General features: G+C 40.6%; 1 protein-coding gene across 1 annotated transcript in view; it reads right to left on the reverse strand.

Moving 5' to 3' along the window:
- Positions 1-17,653, reverse strand: part of gpc1b (glypican 1b) — a 148,078-nt gene extending 130,425 nt beyond the window's left edge. Inside the window, exons 1-2 of the mRNA XM_017702513.2 lie at positions 17,493-17,653; positions 16,922-17,409 (exon numbers count right to left, since the gene is read on the reverse strand). Of these exons, the coding sequence (XP_017558002.1) occupies positions 16,922-17,069 (148 nt within the window). The 5' untranslated portion in view covers positions 17,070-17,409; positions 17,493-17,653. The remainder of the gene's footprint in view (positions 1-16,921; positions 17,410-17,492) is intronic.
- Between the last annotated feature and the right edge of the window lie 7,335 nt (positions 17,654-24,988).

Raw genomic sequence — 24,988 nt, forward strand, 5'->3', positions numbered from 1 at the left:
ATGTGTGTAAGACCTTCTTCTCTGTGGACTATTTCCAGTTCCCATCTTAAGAAGCTTAACTCTGAGTCTCCTGGGTTCATACTTCCTGTGCTCTCTCTCTTTAATCAATTCAAGAAAGCATTATTGAGGCTTGTCAAAATTCTTGCATAACCACCTGATTGCAATTATTTGTTTTGATTGCAGTTCAAAATCAGAATGAGGTTCATTTTTATAGAATGATTTAAGCTGGACACAACTACTTTTCACAGTCCTAAGTCAATGCTGGGGTGTTAATGAATGCATTTTTCTCCACTGGACTGAAACAAATGCATGTAAATAAAAGAAAGCAGAAAATGTTTTAAGTTCTGGAGCTATAACATCTGTAGAAGGCAGCATTGAGTGATGTTTGTTTATTTGATGTTCGTTAATAACACCTTTAGAGAGCAGCGGTGAGTGATGATTATTTATTTGATGTTCGTTAATAACACCATTAGAGGACAGCGGTGAGTGATGATTGTTTGATGTTTATTAATAACACCTTTAGAGGGCAGCGGTGAGTAATGATTGTTTGATGTTTATTAATAACACCTTTAGAGGGCAGCGGTGAGTAATGATTGTTTATTTGATGTTCGTTAATAACACCATTAGAGGGCAGCGGTGAGTAATGATTGTTTATTTGATGTTCGTTAATAACACCATTAGAGGGCAGCGGTGAGTAATGATTGTTTATTTGATGTTCGTTAATAACACCATTAGAGGGCAGCGGTGAGTAATGATTGTTTATCTGATGTTTGTTAATAACACCTTTAGAGGGCAGCGGTGAGTAATGATTGTTTGATGTTTATTAATAACACCATTAGAGGGCAGCGGTGAGTGATGATTGTTTATCTGATGTTTGTTAATAACACCTTTAGAGGGCAGCGGTGAGTAATGATTGTTTATCTGATGTTTGTTAATAACACCTTTAGAGGGCAGCGGTGAGTAATGATTGTTTGATGTTTATTAATAACACCATTAGAGGGCAGCGGTGAGTGATGATTGTTTATCTGATGTTTGTTAATAACACCTTTAGAGGGCAGCGGTGAGTAATGATTGTTTATCTGATGTTTGTTAATAACACCTTTAGAGGGCAGCGGTGAGTAATGATTGTTTATCTGATGTTTGTTAATAACACCTTTATTGGACAGCGGTGAGTAATGATTGTTTATCTGATGTTTGTTAATAACACATTTAGAGGGAAGCGGTGAGTAATGATTGTTTCTCTGATGTTTGTTAATAACACCTTTAGAGGGCAGCGGTGAGTAATGATTGTTTATCTGATGTTTGTTAATAACACCATTAGAGGGCAGCGGTGAGTGATGATTGTTTATCTGATGTTTGTTAATAACACCATTAGAGGGCAGCGGTGAGTGATGATTGTTTATCTGATGTTTGTTAATAACACCATTAGAGGGCAGCGGTGAGTGATGATTGTTTATCTGATGTTTGTTAATAACACCATTAGAGGGCAGCGGTGAGTAATGATTGTTTATCTGATGTTTGTTAATAACACCTTTAGAGGGCAGCGGTGAGTAATGATTGTTTCTCTGATGTTTGTTAATAACACCTTTAGAGGGCAGCGGTGAGTAATGATTGTTTATCTGATGTTTGTTAATAACACATTTAGAGGGCAGTGGTGAGTAATGATTGTTTATCTGATGTTTGTTAATAACACATTTAGAGGGAAGCGGTGAGTAATGATTGTTTCTCTGATGTTTGTTAATAACACATTTAGAGGGCAGTGGTGAGTGATGATTATTTATTTTAGTTCATTAAGATATCTAACCAGGCAATTTGGACATTTAGCCTTGTACTGTAATACAATTTAATCATTTTTCAAATAAACACAAACTGTTAATCACAGTTACTTATATAGTAATTAAATGTCAGCTAAAACTTTTAAAACAATTGTGATAATTAATTATTACAGTAATAAAAAGTAATAACACACTATTTCTTCCTTAATAATTTTTTTAATTGTTGTAGTAAATGCATTGTGTCTCTCTCCCTCCCTCTCTCTCTTTCTCTCACTCTCTCTCTCCCTCTCATACTTTAAGAGCCTGTATGTATAACCTGAACATCTCTCACTCTTTCTCTCTCTCTCTCTGCTTCCCATTCGCGCTCTCTCTTTCCCTCTATATTTCTCTCCTTCATGCTTCTCTTTTTCTTACTTCTTTATCTTCCCCTTTTTTCCATTCTTTCTTTTTTCTTTCTCTCACTTTTCTCTTTTTTTTTGTCTTTTTCACTATCATTTTATCTTCTTTCATCTCCTTCTCTCTTTCTCATTCTCTTTGTAGATGTAAGCCACCTTTTGGAGCTAGCGTGTAACTAACTAACTGACTGAATGACCAACTGAATAACTGTCCAACTCCATGTCCATTCTGAAAACGTGTCTCTCCCTTTTTTCCCTCTCTGGTCTCAGCCTGTTCTCCCACTCACTGACCACTGAATAAAGAAAGCTGTGAATATAGGGCTGTTTCACTGTTCGGAAAGTGGAGACGTCCGAAGTTCTCTTTCTCCTGACCTCTCGCTCTCCCTTCATCAGCTGTAAAATGTGCCCTGTAAGACTGTTATTACAGAAAGGCTCACGGGCTGTGCGGCGTGGGCCTCCGCGCCAGGCTTTTTATGTGACAGACGAAAATAGCAGTTAAAAGCAGAGGCCAGAACGCTTTACACTGATTCGAGAGCTGGATGATGTTTATATGCAGAACACGGCAGAGTGAGGGGTCCTGATTAGCTCCATCTGAACCGCTTCAGCACATTAGTGCAGCATGTCAACGGGGGCTTTACACATTGGTGGAAGGGGGGGCAGGGGGATAAAGCAATAGAAACACAGAGAGAGAGAGAGAGAGAGAGAGAGAGAGAGAGAGAGAGAGAGAGAGAGAGAGAGAGAGAGAGAGAGAGCGAGAAAGAAATAAAGTAATAGAAACAGAAAGAGAAAGGGAGAGAGAAATAAAGTAATAGAAAGAGAAAGGGGGAGAGAGAGAAAGAGAGAGAACGGGAGAGAGATAAGTAAAGTAATAGAAACAGAGAGAGAGAGAGAGAGAGAGAGAGAGAGAGAGAGAGAGAGAGAGAGAGAGAGAGAAAGAAATAAAGTAATAGAAACAGAAAGAGAAAGGGAGAGAGAAATAAAGTAATAGAAAGAGAAAGGGGGAGAGAGAGAAAGAGAGAGAACGGGAGAGAGATAAGTAAAGTAATAGAAACAGAGAGAGAGAGAGAGAGAGAGAGAGAGAGAGAGAGAGAGAGAAATGAAGTAATAGAAACAAAGAGAAAGGGGGGAGGGAGAGAGCGAGAGAGAGAGAGAGAGAGAGAGAGAGAGAGAGAGAGAGAGTGAGTGAGTAAGGGAGAGAGAGAGAAATAAAGTAATAGAAACAGAAAGAGAAAGGGAGAGAGAGAAATAAAGTAATAGAAACAGAAAAAGAGATGAGAGAATGATAAAGAAACAGAGGGAGAGAGGGAGAAGGTGAGGGAGAGAAATAAAGAGACAGAAACAGAAAGACAGAGAAATAAAGACATAGAAACAAGAGATAGAAAGAGAGAGAAAGAGAAACAAAGAGATGGAGAGAATAAGAGAGAGAGAGAGAGAGAGACACACAAAGAGATGGAGAGAATGAGAGAGAGAGAGACAGAGATATGGAGAGAATGAGAGAGAGAGAAAGAGAAACACAAAGAGATAGACAGAATGAGAGAGAGAAAGAGAAACAAAGAAAGATGGAGAGAATGAGAGACAGAGAGAGAAGCACAAAGAGAGATAGAGAGAATGAGATGGAGAGAATGAGGGAGAGAGTAAAAGAGAAAGTTTTGAGTTTCAATATTGAGTATTGAGTCAGTGTTAAATATGTATGGGAGAATCTGGCCGACTCTCTCTATCCTGTTGTCAGCTGTTAGTGATTGATCAACCCACTCTGTAAATCCAGTTAAACAAACACACACACACACACACACACACACACACACACCCATCCATATAGCACGATCTCTCCTCGTCTCTCGCCTCCAATATTTATGGGTATCATTCCTTTCTTTTCTCTTTGTTCTTCTTAAACTTCTCTACATCCTTGGGTCAATTCTTATTTCCTGATCTTCCATCCATCCATCCAGGCAGAAACAGACAGACAAATAGACACAGATACACAGATGGATGGATAGATGGGTAGATATGTACAGATTGATTATTCTTGTATCTCTCTCTCTCAAACTGACAGAAAGAATAGCAGATCCATCAAAGATGCTTTCCTCTGAAGGTCACCTTGAACAGTCATGCTTCTGTGTCCTTTGGCAGGACAATAAATCACTGTTCTCACGTCCAGCCTCCACCTGCAACTCCTGCTCATTCAATCACACACACACACACGCACACACTCTGTTGATCTGATGCACTCTGCTACAAACTAACATCTAAATCATGATATCATCGTGGTACTCTCATTCCCTCAGATCTCGAGTATTATCTGTAGCAGAGGATTAGGCCATGATTCAGAAACTAGAGAGCAGAAATGTTACTTAGCCCTCGCGTTAACCACTCACTCAGCCTCTGACTGCTTTTGCAATTCACTGCCAGAACCGATCTAATTTAGCTGCAGCGGTAATGCCTGCATCTCATCTAACTCTATTTCGGATCATGCCTGTTCAGTTGCAGCGTGTGATTCACCAGAATCAAACGAGACACATCGTGTATTTGAAACATCCACGCTGCCCTCCCCAGGGTCCACTTTAGGTCAGTCAGGTGGTGTAATGACTCCCAGCAGTGCATCAGCCTGGAAACCCACGCTAACTTTAACCGTGATGAAATAGTGGTCCCTGTGCAGACCACACAATGCACAGCAGATGAAACAGAAGATACGCTTTAGTCTCGGCCAAGGACTGGGCCATGAATCAGGGTTTGAACATCTGTGAAAAAGGAACGAGAGTAAAAGACAAAAAAAAAAAAAAAACTCATCCCTTAATCCTCTTCCTTTTTTCTCTCCACCAGGACATTAAAAGCTGTGCGCTGGGTTTCATGCTCCTTGAGGTTGATTATAGCATAACGCTTCTGCACAGTTTCAACTGAATCAGCACATTATGCAGTTCTGAGCGTGTTTTGTGTATATATGTTTTGTCAAATGTGCATCTTCATCCTCTGTCACTGATTTGAAGCTACAAACCTCAATTCCAAAGCACATTGGACAGTCCATGAAACCCAAATAAAAGAGAAAGCAGGGATTTGTAAATGCTTTCTCTTTTTGAAGTCATTGTTTTTTGTAAAATATTCAAATATTCATTCTGAAATACACGCCTGCAACACATTCCAATAAAGTTGGCTATCTGAGGCTGAATTTAAGTTCAAATGTTCAAAAATATTCAGTAAATAATAACAGTTTAAAAACAAAATTCCTCAGCAAGGAACAAGATTTTAGGAATTTTACTCTCTACAGTGCATAACATCAGCAAAAGATTTAGGGTATATGAAGAAATCTCTGTGCTTAAAGGGCAAGGCTAAAAACAAAAGCTAAAAGCTGATGGTCTTCAATACCTTAGGCCTCAAAAAACAAACAAAAAATGCATACTAATTAAAAACCAGCATGCTTCTGAAATATATTGCGACATGGGTTTGGGAATACTTTGTCAGTAAATGCTGTTTGTCACTGCATCTACAAATGCAAGTTTAGACTGTTGTATGCAGAGCACAAGCAACACGCCAACAATGTCTAGAAACACCGCCGATTTCTCTGGGCTCAAGCTCTTTTGAAATTGAACGATACATAGTAGAAATGTGCTGGGATCTGACCAGACAACCTTCTAGATTGTTTATGTAAATACTCTGCATTCTCCAAGCCAAAGACAAAAAAGGACCATCCAGATATTTGTCTGTATAAAGTTCAAAAGCCAGGGTCTGTCATGGCATGGAGGGCTAATAGTCTGGCATTTGTGAAAGTACCATTAACACTGAAAAATATATTGCCGTTGTCGGAAGAAAACCTCGTATCTCCGTTTTTGACGTTTTTCATTTTTTGACATGATTTGAAAATACATGTTACCCTTTACATTACATGTATATTTCATGATGAATGGACTAAAATAAATGACCTAAAATGATTTGGAAAAAAATTCTGGTTCCATTGACTTTCATTAAAACTAAAGCATGTTTTTTCCTTCTCCTGTAAAATTACCATTCTGGAGATACAAGGTTTTCTTCCGACAACAGCAATATACATATTTTGCTGCAACACATGCTGCCATCAAGAAGACTTTTTCAGGGTATCCTTCCTTATTTTAACATGACAATGACAAGCCACATTCTGCACAAGTTTGCATGGCTGGGTAGAGAGTGGGAGTGCTAGACTGCCCCGCCTGTAATCCAGACCTGTATCCTGTAGAATATGAATGGTGAATAACGAAGAGCTAAATACAGTTGAAGAACAGAACGAAACAATGAAAGAAAAATATGCCATCACATAACTCATCACGTTTTTTTCTTAGCACAATCCCTTCACTTCCCTCACCTAAATTAACCTGAAGAAGTCTAATGTATATGAAATTACTTTGTAAACACTTCTCTCAGCCCTGTTCCCTGAGAGACCACAGTTCAATATCTCCACTAAGAGCTTCAGGCGAATAGCAGCGTTAGCTTGCTGGAGTACACCGTCAGCTGCATGCAGACACGCGAATGGCCATCATTAGTGTAGACGTAGAAGGGCAGGCCATGGGTCACAGAGCTAATTGCAGCTTTCATACGCTGTCTGTGTCTTTAGCGATCCTCATTATAGCTCTGTCATGCTAACCGCTCCCACTGTACTTACAGCTATGAGCCACTAACCGTCACTGCTCAGAGACAAAGAGTGGCTCAATCAGAAGTCTGCAATGTCAGTCTTGGAAAGCTGTGGCTACACATGATTAATTGTTTCCCTGGCTCTATGAGACCTGACCCATCTCTCAGCCAAAAGAAAAAACGGCTATGCTAATTAGCCTATAAGACGTCACCTTATAATTCCAAATTCTCCAAGGCCAAGAACAGGGTGGAAGCAAGGACATAAAGGATCACTGATGCAAAACATGTGATACTTCAAAAGTCCTAGAAAACATGCACGTGTTTCAGCTAACACATGGCTGTTTTCACTCTTGTTACTAAAGCATCACTAGCTCCACCTTGTGGAAAATCTTGTTAAACAGGACTAAGTGAGTGAGCGAGTTACAAGACGGGTCCATAAGGTGCTTTGCATTTAAAAATATCGGTTGTGAAACTAAATTCCTCTAACAACAGGTAATCACACTGCCATGAAGTATCATCTCATTGAGTTTGCTAGCATTTAGATTTACCAGAGCACCATGATTATGAAGGAGGTTGGGGGGGGGGGGGGGGGCCAAATAAATTTCAGACCATTTTTCTTGGCCTTCCTTGGAATATGACAATCATTAAACAAGAATGTTACGTAAGAATGTGATGTGACTGGTGACTAAGGCTGGAGAAAACACCAAAATGGATCTACACCCTCTTAAAGACACACCGGGCCAGTTTATAAGAAACCCGACCTGGTCTACAGTTAGAGTCCATCATCTGTAATCCATCTGTTGATGCACAATCTGTGTTAGTCATCCTGGTCAGCTTTTGACCACAGAACTGCTCTTAGGTGGATATTTTTGGATGGTGGACCACTCTTAGCCTAGTGAGTTTAAGTACAAGGTAGGTGTTTCTAATAAAGCAGATGGTGAGTATACGCCAAGCAGTATTTTCACACTTGTGTTTTCAGACCAAAGAAAAATCATCCCTAACCACAGAACAAAAACATATTATGCCCAGATCAAGGACGACATTGCGCTTTTATGTCTTATTCTGAGGAACATTTTATATTCACCAACCATTAATTAGGAATATTTTGTTCTTAATAAATGAACAAAAAACACTTTAAAGATCATCACTACTAACTAATTCTCTTTGTCCATCTTCTCCGAAGGCCTTGAGAATTTCTAAGGTCTGTACAGTGTGCTAAAGAGAGGAGTGTGGATTCCAGAACGGGTGGAAATGTTTCAGTCCATATGCCATAAGTTTCTCTTTCTGTTTGATCTGAGATCACTGCAGCGGTGGAAAGAGGTTGATAAGACCACAGGGAGGCTCAGGTTTTACAACAGAGAGCTTACAACTCACAGCTTTGACATAAATCACATCAATCTGTTTCTATTACGGATATTGTACATGCTGCACCTTATGCTGTACACTTGTGTATATGTACAATGACAGTAATGCTGAATTGAACTGAGGATACAGCACTAACACTAGCAATATCCTGTTGTTAGGAAATAGGAATAGAAATACATCTCTGCCATGGATGTTATTAAATAATACAATTTAGGCCAAAATCTTCTCAAAACTATCATAAAACAATGATCTCATGTATTAGGCAGCATATTCCTAAACATCTCATCCAATAGCTTTCTGTGAGGGAGCCTTTAGAGGCATTAAAACTCTTTGGATGTCTGGTTCCTATCACCACTGCTGTGAACCTGAAGTGCATTTGTTGTCCCAAAACCATATTTTTTCAGATTCATTTCTGTTTTATGACTATTAACATTACATATCGCCTCACAGCAAGGAGGGCCTAGGTTCGATTCCCTGGCCGGGTGACCGGGGTCCTCTCTGTGTGGAGTTGTTCTCCCCGTGTCTGCGTGGGTTTCCTCCGGGTTCTCCGGTTTCCTCCCACAGTCCAAAGACATGCAGTCAGGCCAATTGGACATGCTAAATTGCCCCTGGGTGTGAGTGACTGTCTGTGTCTGTCTGTCTGCCCTGCGATGGACTGCGACCTGTCCAGGGTGTATCCTGCCTTCCGCCCGATGACTGCTGGGATAGGCTCCAGCACCCCCTGCGACCCTGATGGTGAAGCAGCTTAGAAAATGGATGGATTTATGGAACATTACATATAAAAACGGGAAGACCGTAAAGTTCACTGGTCATTTTGGATAATAAATAAAATGTCTATGTTATTAGGCACTGTGACTTCTGGTTCCTATCACCCCCTTTGTGAAGCAATCTGAGTCGGAACATTTTTCTACAGTGAAGCATTCTACATCAAACCAATCTCTGGTTTAAATCATCTATTTAAATGATTTTGACCTTTCAAATGACCTAAATTTGTGAAAAGTTTTGAAAAGTTGGTGAAACTCTCTTCTTCTTCTTCTTCTTCTGCCTTTAACAAAGACAAATAAAAAGGCATACACTAGGCAAAAACTAACATTCTCATGAACTCTTATTCATTGTACATGACAAAACTAAACTACCAATCCAAACAATCTCTATTAAGTTACTAAAAGATATATTTATTTTCTCTATGAATTAGCAAGTTGGCAGTTATTAATGAAGATAATATATGTTTTAATTTAACCCTTTACTCATTTAGATGCATTTTGCTGCAGTGTTTTTATATCTTAATGCCCTACAGGTCTTTTTTAAAGGTAGCTTTGTTTATCACTCTCCAGTGAAGTATTTGGACTGTTTTTTTTTTTTTTATGATGTGGCCTCCAGTTACATTACTCGGTTAATATACTCGATTTGTGACAGCTCTAGATGGTGGTAGTGAAAGTGCTATCCAGCCTTATTCATATCACACACAGCACAGACAAAACCTGAATGTGAGATCACCTCTGGAGTCCAGATGTTTTACCTCATTCATCCAACTTTCCCTGATTTGTCAAAACAGCAGATTCTCGCAGCGCATGCATGAATGGATAAGTGTGTCAGCACCCGGTATAATGGGACAAGGACAGCTTCTGTTAAAAGCTCCTTTCTTCAGGAGCAGTACATACCATGACAATACTGCATGATAATACTAAAGTACAGACTGACAAGCATCATACAGCATTTATGCATCAGGCTCTTTTTTAAAGGGTCCATATGATGAAAAAAAATGAATTTTCTTCACTTTGCTATATATACACCGGGTGATTCAAAGAGATTCATCTGATTTCAAAGCGTCATATTTTTACAACTGTGTGGCACCTAGGAACCAATCACATACTAATTGAAAGAGAGGGTCATAGAGTTTCTGACTCTCACCGGAAGATGTTTCCCTTCAGTCTGCAAGGAGATGATGGAGACCCCTGAGCAGCAAGTGTTTTGAATTCTCCATTTCAATAAGAGTGAATCCATCATAACTGCGCAGCAGTGAACCTCCAACAGCTCAGAGCGTTCGTCGTTGGTTCCATAACTATGGATGATCGCTAAAATCGCACTGAAAGAACCGCGAGTGCATACTCGACATGCTCAATCAAGTATGGGATGAATTTGACTATGCCGTTGATGCTGTCCATACAGCTGGAGGAGGATCACTGAGCACTAGAAAAATTACATAAACTTTATGCTGACTTAAACCATTTACAGTTTACTGCATCGTTCTGTAATGATTTACAAAGGAAATAAAACATTTTTAATATCGGATGAATCACCCTGTATAAGAGTTGATGTAGTACGTAAATACTATTAAAGCTTCAAAACATACCACTCAATGATATCCACATATGTAAAGCTGCAAAAGCAGCCCTTGTTCAATTCACTATTTTGGTGGTAACAAGAAAGCCACCATGCTTAAATGCATCCGCTTATTCAGACCACAGCTCCACCCATTCATGCTGAAGAAATAAGGAGCATTTCTGCCTGGACTGCTTTTTGAATGAGGCAAAATACAGGAAAATCAGTGCAGAGGTCATGTAAATACACTCACTGAGCACTTTATTAGGAACGCCCCCTTGTTTCTACACTCATTGTTCATTTCATCAGCTCCACTTAGAATATAGGTGGACTTTGTAGCTTTCAATTACAGACTGTAGTCCATCTGTTTCTCTGCATACTTTCACCCTGTTCTTCAATGATCAGGACCACCACAGGGCAGGTACTATTTGGCTGATGCATCATTCTCAGCACTGCAGTGACACGGGTTAAGTGGTGGCACGTTAGAGTGTGTCGCTGCTGGAGTTTTTAAACACTGTGTCCACTCACTGTCCACTCTATTAGACACTCCTATTTTGTTGGTCCACGTAAAGTCAGAGACAGTAGCTCATGTTGCTGCACAGTTTGTCTTGGTCATCCTTTAGTCTTACATCAGTGGCCACAGGACACTGCTGGCTGGATATTTTTGGTTGGTGGACTGTTCTCAGTCCAGCAGTGACACTAAAGTGTTTAAAAACTCCAGCAGCACTGCTGTGTCTGATCCACTCGTACCAGTGTAACACACACTAATACGCCACCATCAGATCAATGTCACTGCAAAGTTATACAAAGTTAATGTTGCTTCCAAACTTTTGGACTATAATGCAGCTTTTGTCAAGACACAGCAAACGGTCTTAATTCCATGTGCACTTGAAAAGGATGTAACCTGGCTTCCGTAAGAATTTGAGTTCATAGAACTATAATCAGAGTGTTACGTTTTTTGTTGTTTAATAGCCTGCCAGCTTACTTTTAAGTGAAACCACCCAATCATGTTACAGTGCAAAAGAGACATTAAAAAAATGAGATTATTCCACTAAAACAATCCCAGCTGAGCATGTTCGTCTGTGTTCCAGCCTTGGTAACCCTCATTTGAACAGAGCACAGTCATAAAGCCGTCTGCTTCCAGCATTAATGTGTCTGACTGATATACGCTCACCAATTAATCAGATTGATTGAATGCATCTCCAGAAGTGCAGACTTCATGCTGTGATGTACAGTAGAAGATGATGCTTTTATGACTGTAATAATTTCATCTTGTAAGTGTCCAATAGCTAATGGCTGATTTTTAACCTGTATTTCAGCACAGTTAGTGGGCTTGCTGGAATCAACATGCACAGCACATTAAAAGGAGATCGGCAAGAGCTACAACCTAGGAGTCAAGTATATGTGTGTGACAAAGAAAACTGTTTTGCTGGGGTATTTTTGCCATTTCAACTAGCTCACAAACCTCAGCAGTGCCAAAAACTAAGGCCCAATCCCATTTCACCCCTTGGCTCTACCACTTAGCCCTCTGCAAAAAGCCCTCTGTTTTGCATGTTCATGTCTAGAGTTAGGGTGTCCCAATTTTTGTTGAGATAGAGGTGTAGGGTGAAGTGTTAGGGCTACATGGCCCTGCACACAAAGGTTTTTCAGATGCACACTCCAAACATGTTATGAGAAGAAAAAAAACACAAGCCGGCTGCAAAAGCAACCAAAGAAACCCACAGATGTGAGTATTTTCTTCATTACAAATTACAATAACCATCATATTATCTTACTTTAATGTTGTTTCAATGTATTATGGTTCTTTTCTTCACAACAAGCTTAAAATGTGCTAGTAATATGTGGATGTCTCGGTAGTTTACTAGCTAAATTTCCTGTTCCACCTTAAATGGTGCAGTAGTTACATTCTGGCACCTCAGGCGTATGATCTGCTGCACCATTTAAGGTGGAATGGGAAACTTTGAACAAGAAGCTGGTGAAAAGCTGACTTCAGCTTCATATCACTGAAGAATTAGGGGAGGGCAATAATAAATGTGTCATATCCCCCTCTTTGAAGGCATATGATGCCCTTAATCTAACTAAAACCCAGCAGAGAGGTTCTTGAACTTTACCCTGCTCTGCTATCACTGCAGACTAGCAAGGTTATCTACAGAGCACCACTAGTAGCCTGTTAATGAAGAGTTTTGTTATTTGAGGGTCCTGTTTTGCAGGGCACAATTTCAACCACCACTTATAATCCAGTTCCAAGGGGCAAAGAGACACTCAAAAACAAGGGGTAGGGGTAAAAATAAGAAATAGGATTGGCCCCTTGGGCCCTAACGCATCATCTCCAAGTATCACAAGATTATATTTTTGCTGCATGGCTCACCATTAGCTCTAAATACCTGAATTTGATGCTTGCGTTTTCCCTACTAATTGCTTTGAACCAGAAACTGCACGTGTCCATTACTGCAGTAATGCTTCTTGTGACTTAGCAGGTGATCTCCTGAGAATGGCAAGAATCAATGGGTAGGAAAGCTGTGTGGTTAGCAGCAGCATTTCAGGAGTAGATCATGCGTGCAGAATGGGTTTTGGGGGCTGTAAGGAGGATAAGCAGGTGTTTGCAAGAGGAAGCGCTTCTAATCTCAGTAGCTGTCCATTACAGTGGAAGCCATCATTGTCTGTAGTGCAGCATAAGAGCAATTCACTCAAAGCCAAGCCCAGCTTCATTCTGCCTTTATAACAGCTGTTTGTAAATAAGCATTCCCTCTAGTCGCTGCTATACTTCCTGCGCAGATTTAAATTCCAAGCGACTCCTCTCCTCAGCGAGAGCACGCACACACACAGCAGTGATCTCCAGCCTTTCAGACAGACCACAGAAGTAGCCAGCGAGGAAGAGCATGCACGCAATGTCCAGAAAATCAGTTTGCCCGTGTGTCACGGACACACACAGATAATGACTGACATCACCAGCAGGGATTGACTGAGCTTTACATCACTGCCAATTGGTGCCTCAATCAAGGGCACTAAAGCAAGGACAACGTTTTCAGCACACATCAGTGTATTATTACATTAGTGCCTTCTAATAGGAGATTAACAGGGCTGTGTCCTACATTTTCCTTGTGTTTTATTTTTTTCTCTGAGGTCCAGTTAAGACATTTGTCTGGGTTTTACGGACCAAAATTGCCACAAAAGTTTTTATACATGAATAAACTATTTTACTTGCTTAAGTATATAGCTATTTTTGCAGGTTAACAGAAGCTTATTATTCTGGAATGTCCTTTTTAACAAGAACCATTTTTAACTATCAAATAAAATCAGACATATTTTATTGCGCAAAACGGTAAAAATAAAATTCAACAATACAATATTGTTATCAATAAACCTGTCAGGATTGATTTCTAACACTAGCCCCTTAGGTCTGGCAATAATGGTGCTAAATGCTGTTTCCCGTCTAATGAAGTTGACTTCTTATTCAGCAGTGTTTCATATGAATATTCCATTCATCCTTAAACAGAGCAGCGGTTGCATTGTAGAATCTGTACAGGCGCCTGAATGTAATCACTGCGCCGTTTAAGGTGGAATGGTAAATTCAAATAAAAAGCCAGCTTATTTGAGCTCTGTCAAATTTCTCAAGTCATCTGTCTCATATACGCTTGCCATACACCTTCAGACTGTCAGACAGTGCAGGAATCTGAAAAAAATTACAGTTGTTCATGCTTCAGTACCAAATGGTTCATGGCTTGTTTCGCACACAAGGCCCTGACATCGTCTGATGCAGCTGACACAGTGAGGCGGCTTCTCAGATGGTAAGAGACGATGCGTGGCAGTCGCACTGGTGTTCGTATTAGGCCAAGGCTAACCTTGAAAAACAAGCCATTCCTTTATGTCTGCAGCCCTGAAAACAAAGTGGACCTCAGATGCAATGGATTAGATGGAAGGATGCGATTCATTTAAAACATAACTCAGCCACTCAGCTAATGGGATTAAAGCTAGTGTGCTCTCAGGATTTAAAAACATATAAGAACTGAAATCTCCAACCATGGGTACACTACTAGAGCAGAAACTTGTCAGTTGGGAGTGTACTGCCCAACCTCAGGCATTCCCAAAGTAACCTTCATGTGTTTTGGGTAAATTACAGGCATTTGCAGCAGTCTAACAAAAGCACATTTTGGTCAAAATTACAAAGCTTTAGCTCTAACCGTGTCACGTGGATTTGCCAAGCGTTCACCCATGTGTTATGATGCACTGCAATGTATTGCGACATAGTCATAATACAGTGTTCTTCCCCTATGTTGTGTGTCCTACTGTTTAGAGATCTCAATATTTGCATGACTTGTAAGATAAGGCCATAATTCACTGAATAATATGGGCACATCATTTAGAGGGGAAAATTTATTTCTGTAAGTCTGTTGGGCACATGAGGTCAAAGACATTTCCAGCATTTACAAAGCCAATAAAGTGGACCTAACTTCACCACAGGGGCCATGACTCATTCAGTATTCCCATCAAGAAAACCTGGGAATCAGTGTAACTTAATGAAAAAAAAAAATTCCCACACTTGCACTGCTGATTAAATTATTCAACATGGTCATTACCATTTGCCATAAATATCCATGACCATAATATCTCTATACAATTTGCAGTCATAATCTCATAGATAGGCCTGTGGCAATCCATGTCATCAGTTTGAGTAGCAAAAAGCACAATTCATAATCGTTGAAAACCGATTTAATCTGCACCCCAAAGCCATATTTTCTTCTACCGGTGTAGAGCGACAGTACAACCGTCATGCTGCCACTTTGAACTTTGTAAAGTGCAATTTATAAACGTTGAAAACTATCCAAATCTGGGATCTACTGTCATAATCATGATTCATAATAGATTAAGTCCATTTTAATCTCTCCATACCAGTCGGGGTCTTTTCCACAGGCCTGTGCCAGTACTGAAACACCCACCACATCACTTTGAATACTGAATAGTTTTAATAACAATGTACACTTAGTCTTTTCTACCAGCCTTTGTCAACACTGAAACATCCACACTACCACACTGAACAAGAAAATTTTACAAACATCATCTCCATTACAGGCCAAAAGCTATGATGAAGCAATCATACTCCCACTCTGAATTCTGAAAAACAATTCATAATGGTTAAAAAGTGTTTAACCATTCAATCTGCTGTCTTGATCTCTTCAACATGGCTTTAGCTATAATGATACATCCATACTACCCAACCAGAATAGTGAAAAGCAACATTCACAATCGTAAAAAAACTGTTTTAATCCGCAACTAGCAGTCATAATCTTTCCCATGGACTTGGTCAGCAGTGAAGTATCCGTCCCATCTCTTTGAATATTGAAATGCTTGATCTTTCATATGCCTACAGCTACAATGAAACATCCATATTACCACTTTGAATCGCGAAAGTGCAATTCATCATGGTGACAAACTGCCAAAAACTGCAATCTGCAGTCATAATCTCTTCCATGGGCCTATAGCTATAATGAAACATTCACTTTCAATGCTGAAATGCACAATTCATAACAGTTCCAAGTGTTTAAATCGGCAATTTGCAGCCACAATCTCTTCCATTGGCCTCTAGCTATAATGAAACATCCACCCTGAATAGCAAAAACCCACATTCACTATGGTTAAAAGCTGTTTTAATCTGCACTCGGCAGTCACAACCTTGCCTGTAAACTGAAACATCCAGCCCATCCCTTCCAATATTGAAATCCACAATTTAACATGGTTAAAATCCGCATTCTGCAGTCGTGATCTCTTCCACAGGCCTGCAGCTATTATGAAACATCCACATTACCACTTTGAATGGTGAAAACACAAGCATCTGCTCAAAACTGGTTAAAACTGCAACCTTCAATCCCGACCTCTTCCAGTAACCTGTAGCTACAATGAAACATCCATACCTCCATACTGTCACCCTGAATAGTGAAAAGCAACATTCGCAATGCTCAAAAACACTGTTTCATCAGCAGTTAGTGGTCATAGTCTTTTCCATGGACTCCACTATTGAAATGTCCATCCCATCCCTTCGACTCCTGAAATGTCCCATTCATAATAGTTCCAAACTATTTCAGTGCAATCTGAGGTCACAATCTCATCCACGGATTTGCTCAATAGTGAAATGGCCAGGGAACCCTGAAAGGCGCAATTCATAAAGGATAAAACTGCTTAACTACTGCATAAGGAGAAGGTTAAACGTACAGTGTGCAGTTATATCTTTCCCTTTGTCTTACAGCTGTAGTGTAACACTCACTCCACCACTCTGAACAGTGAAAAGTACTCTGGGTGCTGGACTGCACTGCTCTGTCCAGGAGCCGCACTCTTCCACGCTCATTGCGTACCAGCGCACAGGACCTGCCGGACCAACAGCAGCAGGGAGGGCTCTGACCGGTGCTGCCCAAAAGCCCAAACCAGGGCACTTTCTAACGCCCACTCAGAGTGATGGGTAACGCTGCCACTCACCGGATATCGCCGCCTGCGGGACTCCGGCCGCCACGAAGCCCTTCTCGGTGTAGAACTGCCGGACGTCCGAGCAGCTCCTGGGCTGCTTAGCGTCCCCGCGCGCCTGCCCGGCGAGCACGCACAGAACGAGAGCCACGCGCAGCAACATCCCGGAGAGTGAAAGAAGCTTCTGTACACGGCGGTGACGCTCGGGTCCGAGAGAGAGAGAGAGAGAGAGAGAGAGAGTAGCTATAAACGCTGTCGCGGAAAGCTGTCCCGTTAAACGGCATCCACAGGAGAACGGAGAGAAATGAGAGCGAGATCTTCTCGCGCTGCCTCGCGCAACTGAGAGATGCACTGAGGGGGAAAAAAAAAAAAGAAGAAGAAAAAAAGAAATCTCGCACACGCGCTTCGTTCCCGCGAGTTATTTCCTCGTCAGTCCGCGGACTGAGGCTCGTCTAGACTTTCCTGCGTCCCGTGGGTTTGTTGGTGTCAGAGGTCCCGTCCACCTACGAAAGAAGAGAAAACCACGTTAAAATAACGAAAAACCGGAATGATAAGATGCGAAGTCGTGCGGTGGAGGAAAGCGTACGGTGAACGGGAGCAGAGTGCGGCTCCGCGCGCGTGTCCTCAGTCCGGGTTCGGTGACAGGAGCGCCGTGTGTGTGAGTGAGCGCGAGCTGGCGGCGGCGGCGGCGGTGCGCTGACTGGCCTCTCCGAGCTCAAGGTACTTTCAGACGTTAAATGAGTCTGTGAGGTGGCCTCGAGAGCTGGTGCCCAAATAGAAACGCCCCCTTCAAAACCTCACAGGCTGGTGTTTTACCTAGCCCCGCCTTCCGTGCAGCCTCATTGGCGGGTTGTGACATAGCCCCGCCCCCCAGTACAAGTCGAGTGGACAGGCTACTGCAAAATTAAAATAAAGTCCAATTTTTTGGGTTCTGTTCAATGTGGCTCAGTGTCAGGGCCGCGCACAGGGGAGAACAATGACAACTTAAACATGCATTTAACTTAATTTCATTTACAGCGTTGTTATGGAAGCCCGTTTCTATCACAGGATCTTATAATTATGACTTGCTATGGCATAATAGTGAGGTTTCTCATAAATATGACGCTCAATAATTTGCTATCTCGCAATAATGAGAAATTGTTCTAACAATTTTGAGTCATATTAAGTCATAATTGTGAGAAAGTAAGTCATGATTGAGACACTAAGTCATAATTATGAGATACCAAGTCATAGTTATGACACAGTTGTTATTATTATGAGATGCTAAGTCATAATTGTGAGAAAGTAAGTCATGATTGAGACACTAAGTCATAATTATGAGATACCGAGTCATAATTATGACACAGTTGTTATTATTATGAGATGCTAAGTCATAATTGTGAGAAAGTAAGTCATGATTGAGACACTAAGTCGTACTTATGAGATACCGAGTCATAATTATGGCACAGTTGTTATTATTATGAGATGCTAAGTCATAATTGTGAGAAAGTAAGTCATGATTGAGACACTAAGTCATAATTATGAGATACCGAGTCATAATTATGACACAGTTGTTATTATTATGAGATGCTAAGTCATAGTTATGAGACGAAATCTCAGTATTATAAGATACTAAGTAATAATCATGATTATGAGATGTTAAGTCATAATTATCAGATACTTGGTCATATGTATGAGGTGCTAAATCATAATTTCAATAAAGTATGTCATGCTTACGAGATTGTAAATCATAACTATGACTCAAGTCAATATTATGCACTGCTAAGTCATATTTATGTGATGTTAAGTCATAATTACGAGATACTAAGTCATAATTATGAGGGAACTAGAGAATCACTGTTGAAAAACTGTAGAGATTTAGAACACTAGATGTACCTTTTCCCATCAATAATAAACAAAAATCCAACACAGCCCTTTTTTGGCCACATTCTCTACTCCATGATTTGCCTAGATTTCCCTTCAGCATTCCGACCACTGCATTATCCAAGGACCCATATGTCCTTTTCTCCTTAGTCAACTCTGAGATCCTTCTTCTGCTCTTGTCTGGTTGAATGCGAGGAGGGAGGGTGAAAGCCCCATCACTGAGCTCACTTATTGACCCCAAGACAGGAAGTGATGTCAAGCCTCTTCAGTAGCCAATGGAGATGGGTTTAGGTTCATGAGGGTCTGCTAAAGTGTCTCTTCTGGAAGATGGGATGCCGCTAGCCCCTACGGCTTTACGGAAATGTGGCGTTTTGATTGGATTTAGGCAGCTTGAGCCCTGATTATCAGACTCTGTGGACGTTAGGCTCATTCAGATTGCACTGGTCCTGCATTACAGGCAGGGATAATGGAGCCTGAGGAAGAGATATTTATGTGGAAAATAAGCAGGCGGAAAATCATCCACAGTAATTCATGTGACATTAGCACTAAAACTACTGACTTTGTGCCTTTTATGATGCTGTGATGTGATGATTTGATAAAATTTACACACAATCTAAAGGGCAGCAAGCATTTTAAAATTATCCAAAAAACTGAATAACAACAAAAATGGAGATACAAGGTTTTTTCTGACAGCAGCGATATACGCACACATGTATACATGGATGTATGTGTGTGTGTGTTAATGGTCAAATTATGTTTTGTTGATATAAAATTTAGAACATATCCTTTACAGAGAACACACTTCTGCATGTTTACATTTACATTTATGGTATTTGGCAGACGCTCTTATCCAGAGCAACTTACACTTTGATTATTGTTACACAGGTAGGCGAAGGCAGTGTTAGGAGTCTTGCCCAAGGACCCTTATTGGTGTAGTGTAGGGTGTTTGCCCAGGTGGGGATTGAATCCCAGTCTGCAGCGTAGAAGGCAGAGATGTTACCCACTACACTATCCCAACCAAGCACAATTACTGCTTATGCACTGAATTTGAAAAAAAAGGAAAAAAAAATAAAAATAAAAAAAATAAAAAATAAAATGTGGCATGTGCAAAAGTTATGTCAGCTTTTATGTTTAACTTTTTTCCCCTATTTTCTACCCAGTTTAGACATGTCTAGTTCCACGCACTAATTAGCACTTCCAATCACACGATACCTCCGTCGTTAGGAGGGTAAAAGTTAGCACAGGCTTCCTCTGAGACACGTGAAGTGCCACTGTATGTTTTTGAACTGCCGCTAACACACCATCATTGGACGGTCTAACCCGCTCTGAGGAAAGTGCCAACTGCCAGTTGTGTTATTCCAGTTAACAGACACCTGTGCTGGCAAGGATCACACTTGTTGATGGGTGGGCCCGTCATATCTACCCAGTGAGGCCAACTGTGGTCTCTTGGACTCATGGATGGCTGTGGCATCAACAGGGGTGGAGCTTGCGATCTCCTGATGACAGGACCAACACTTAGACGGTTGCGCCACTCAGGAGCCTTTTACTCCAATATGTTAAACCCAGCCAAAAAATATTATAGTGACCCACTAATATCTGACACTGGCCTCTAGAAGTGGCTGGCCATGCAAGGAGTCACATGGCAGGTGCACACCACCCAAAAAAGAAATGTTGTTTATGTTGTTGTTGTCAGTTAAAGGTAAGTGGTATGTGTTTACTGTGTTGTTCTTTCATGGAGAGTGGGTTTATTTGGTGTGAGCCAATGATCATCATGAGGGTGAAAATCAACATAAATCAACATAACGTAATTTGGGAATGTTCAAACTCTTCCACAAGACTGTGCAACCATCATTTTACTAAAATTACCTTGAAGAACCTCTTTTTTAGGAGTGTAGATGAAATTTTGAGTTGTACTCCTTCTCCAGTGGACAGGTCGCATCCTGACAAGCTTCAAAAGGTACCATAAATTACTGAGCATGTTACTGCATGCCCTGCATCTACTACAACCACACCTTTCCTCAGTGGCCTCTGTGGTTCTGAATTCCTCCCCACTTTCTGCTGGACAAACAGGACAGGAAGCATTACTTGACCTTAAAAGGAACACACAGTGGTTTGGGTGACAAATATAAGGCCAGGAAATGAGCCAGATCATTTTTAAGTGGCGAAAAGTGTGTGAGTGAGTGAGAGAGACAGAGAGAGAGATGGAGATGAACAGAAGGTTGGTTCGAAACAGCAGGACGCTTGATGACGCATTCTAAAGAGGAGAAAAAAAGACACATACATGGATGTAACACTTATATAACGCCACAGTAACGTTGGTTGCCAAGAACATTTGTGTGAGAGAAAAGTGTGTGTGCACCTGAAACTGTTTCACAAAGTTGCCGTGTGAAAAACCCTCTCTGTGCTTTTAGGAATCATCACTTCTTTTCTTTGTAACCAAGGCCAGACTTCTCCAGAGATCTTTCACACGCACATCTGGAGCTCTATAAAATTGAATATGCACCCTTAGAAATCTGTATCGCAAAATACACAGCTGACTTCAGCTTCATGTCATTGAAGAATTAGGGGTGGGTGATTAAACAACTGTCACCCTTTGGAGGCATATGATGCCCTAAATGTAACTAAAGCCCAGCAGTGAGAAGCTGAACTTTACTCTCCTCTGCTGTCACTGCAGACTGGCAGGGTCACCTACAGAGCAGCACTAGTAGCCTGTTAATTAAGTAATGCTCTTTTTTATTTGAGGGTCCCTTTCCGTGGTGGAAGATTTCAGCCACTACTTCTTGTAGCTCCGTTTCAAGGGGCAAAGTGACTCAAAAACAAGGGGTAGAGGTAAAAATAAGAAATGGGATTGGGTTTTATTTTCCTACACTAGCTATGATTCTATGCAAAGCACTTCTTTGTGAAATTTTTTTCTGTTCTCAGATTTTTTCATTTTAATGTTTAAATGTTTTTTCGTTAATTCATTAATTCTCCTCATTAAAGTATTAGCAAGTTTGGGGCTCTAGGCTAAAAAGGAATGATGCACATTAGATGCACATTTTTAAAATGGTTGAAGCTCTGGGCTTCCATGTGTTTTACAGATTATCACTGAAATGCCTCGGTAATACCAGCCTGTCTTTAAACAGTTGTATTATCACAAAACATTATAACCATGCCTGCAGGTTGGTCTTCATAAAAAGAAAAAAAAAATAATATATATATATATATATATATATATATACAAACAGGCATATATGATTTTGGACTAGGTCATTCAACATCAGCATGTATAGTATATCTAATTTGTACATTCTAATTTGACATGAAAACCCATTCCAAGAAGCTCTCTACGCTGTTCTTGAGCTGATCTGAAGGCCACATGAAGTCTGGAGGTCTGTAGCGATTGACTCAGCAGAAAGTTGGCGACCTCTGTGCACTATGCGCCTCAGCATCTGCTGACCCCACTCTGTCATTTTACGTGGCCGACCACTTCGTGGCTGAGTTGCTGTTGTTCTGAACCGCTTCCACTTTGTTATAATACCACTGACAGTTGACTGTGGAATATTTAATAGTGAGGAAATTTCACAACTGGACTTTTTATTTATTTTATTGATCTGTTTTAAAACATTAGGTTACGAAAAGGCACAAATATGTACTTTTCACCTGGAAAACCTTATTTAAAGTTCACAGCTGGACCTTAAAACCACGGTCGTACCATTGAGGGAACATTTGCATTGTTTGTATCTTGATGAATGAAAATTTAGATGCACAGTGTAATGCAAAGACTGCCTCTGGAGATGAGAGCACTTTTAAAAGGAATGCTGCTACTTTTCTTACTTTTCTTACTTACACACAATAAGACACTATACAAAGATGATACAAAGGGTATTATAATACTGGACAGTGTGCATAACTAAGGCAGATGAGAAAGCTGTTTATTTGTTGGTTTGCTTGTTTACTAAACTGAACTCCTCACTAAAATTTGTTTATTCATTTTGCTCATGCATAAAGCATAGAGTATTAAACAACAGCTAACACTGGAATAAAGAAGAATCTCTTAAAGTGTCCACTATGACCCGATGGCCCACCATCCCTGAATCCACCCTAATTCAGTAACAGTAATATTATAGGAATTACAGCAGGAGCTGCTGTTCACTTTCCACCTGTGTTCCGACGAAAGCCCCGCCTCCTGTGACCGACAGACCAATCCCAGCACAGGAGGCGGGGCTTTGCGAAAAAGGCGGGAACATGGCGTCTTGTTGGGACGACGTTGATAAGCTAACGATGGAAATGATGTTTTTTTACACCACTTATGGCAAATGTACTCGAGAGAAGCGGTTTAAATATCTGCTTTTTCTTATTTAAACAGTTTCTAAGTGTGAATAATACAAACAGCTCTTAGACGGTCTGAGCTGAGCTATTTGTGGAAAGAACACTGAAGAATGGAAACAGCGTTGTTTTCTTCTGACAGCTGAGTTACTGAAGAGTGGAATGGGACCAACGGTTTAGACAAAAAAAGAGAGATATAGAGATGGTTCTGTCTATTTTTGGACGGAAACCTGTACGGAGAGAACTGGAATTTCAGACATGTGTCTTAATGTCTCGTTTGAACCCTCAAAAATGAACGAGTCACCTGGAAACTCCATAAAAACACAAATGCTCCAGTGCAGCAGAAATGATGGATTTGCTTTAAGTGCTGTAGACAGGCCCAAAGGTGGAGAAGAGGGAAGAGCGGCTTGAAGACAGTATTCCTGAACCCTGCAGCTGTAAGGATTAGATCACCAGCACTTCCAGAAGTTTCCAAAGGCTGCTGCTCGACTCCAGACAGGCCTATTGAAGTTTAATTAGACTTAACCATGAAAGAGCCTCCTCCCTAATGAGGAACAGGTGCGTGTATGCATGTGTGTGTTGTTAATGATGTAAGAGACATGTGGATATGTTGCCAGTACACACTTGCCCTCTTTAGACCTGGTCTCTTAAACACAGTGTGGCACAAGAAGGTAAAGAGCCATAATTTATTACAATCATTTCCTGAGCACTAAACAGCTTAAAACATTTTTAACAACGCTGTTATATCTTTAAGAGCTTTTAAACTCGAGCTATAGGAGTTTAAAACGGCGCCTCGTGTATGTCCATGACGTCAGTGAGCGCGAGCAGCCTATGAGCTGCTCCGCTCGCCAATCAATCACGCTCTGGCAGTAAAGCCCGCCTCCTGCTGCACAAAACCCGTTTGCTGTAGAAAAAAGGAAATGTATAGATAAGATTTCTGTGTTTAAAATTAAAGAAATGTTCTAGGAAAGTGATTAGAAACTATTTTAACTTTTCCTTATTAGCCGTTGAGCTCCATTTACTCCCATTCGTTGAGGACTCGCTCGCGGGCGCCCTCTGCTGTTCAGCAGTCGTGTTTTTGATATAACGGGGGAAATAGGAAGTGGCCAGGCTCTGAAGTAACAGCGGTTGCTGTTTCTGTCACGATTTACGTAATATAAACGTATACATGGTCCAATTACCTCATATAAACTTTATGTAAATGTGGTAAATAGATCAACAATAAAATCCTGACTAGCTGCAGTGACTGTTGCTGGCTTTCTCGTCAGCTACTGTAGCTCTATATAAAGAGGAGATCCCTGTTTGTTCACCACAGTAATCTACTCAAGGGATTTCAGTCAACCTGTCATAGAGTTAAAACTAGATTGTATATTATATCATAGGCTCTGCATTTTGTTACTGTTTCTGCATATAAACTGCTAGCATGCCGCATGCGGCAAGCGTCAGAAATAGACCCAAAGCTTATTTTTCAGCTTCAGGCATGCGCGTCTGATGTGAAAGGCAACATTGACTAATATAGAAGCCATGTGAAATGGGCTTAAGGCTTCATATTTAAAGATATCTATTCTGGGCAGTAAGTGCTTTTTTTGCAGGAAAAAGTAAAATTTTAGAATAAATACAAATAACATGAATACAATAAGTAATATTTTATGTATGTCAGTGTCTTTGTTTTAAAACCTCTCCTGCTGGCAGCCAAGAATTTTTTTTTGTGATAATCAAATATTGGTTTTGTTTATCAGTCCTTCACTAAATTAAATCAGGTGTGCTTTTATGGTGGGTTTATCAGGTGGGTTTGAGCAGGTAAATCACCTGAACACCGGCCCTCCATGACAGAGTTTTGCACCCTACAGCATTTATTCGCTGGGTTATTCTTATTGTGAAGGCTGGGCTGGCTACCATACCGTGTTTATG

The sequence above is a fragment of the Pygocentrus nattereri genome, chromosome 19 (genome assembly GCF_015220715.1).
Source record: "Pygocentrus nattereri isolate fPygNat1 chromosome 19, fPygNat1.pri, whole genome shotgun sequence".
NCBI lineage: Eukaryota > Metazoa > Chordata > Actinopteri > Characiformes > Serrasalmidae > Pygocentrus > Pygocentrus nattereri.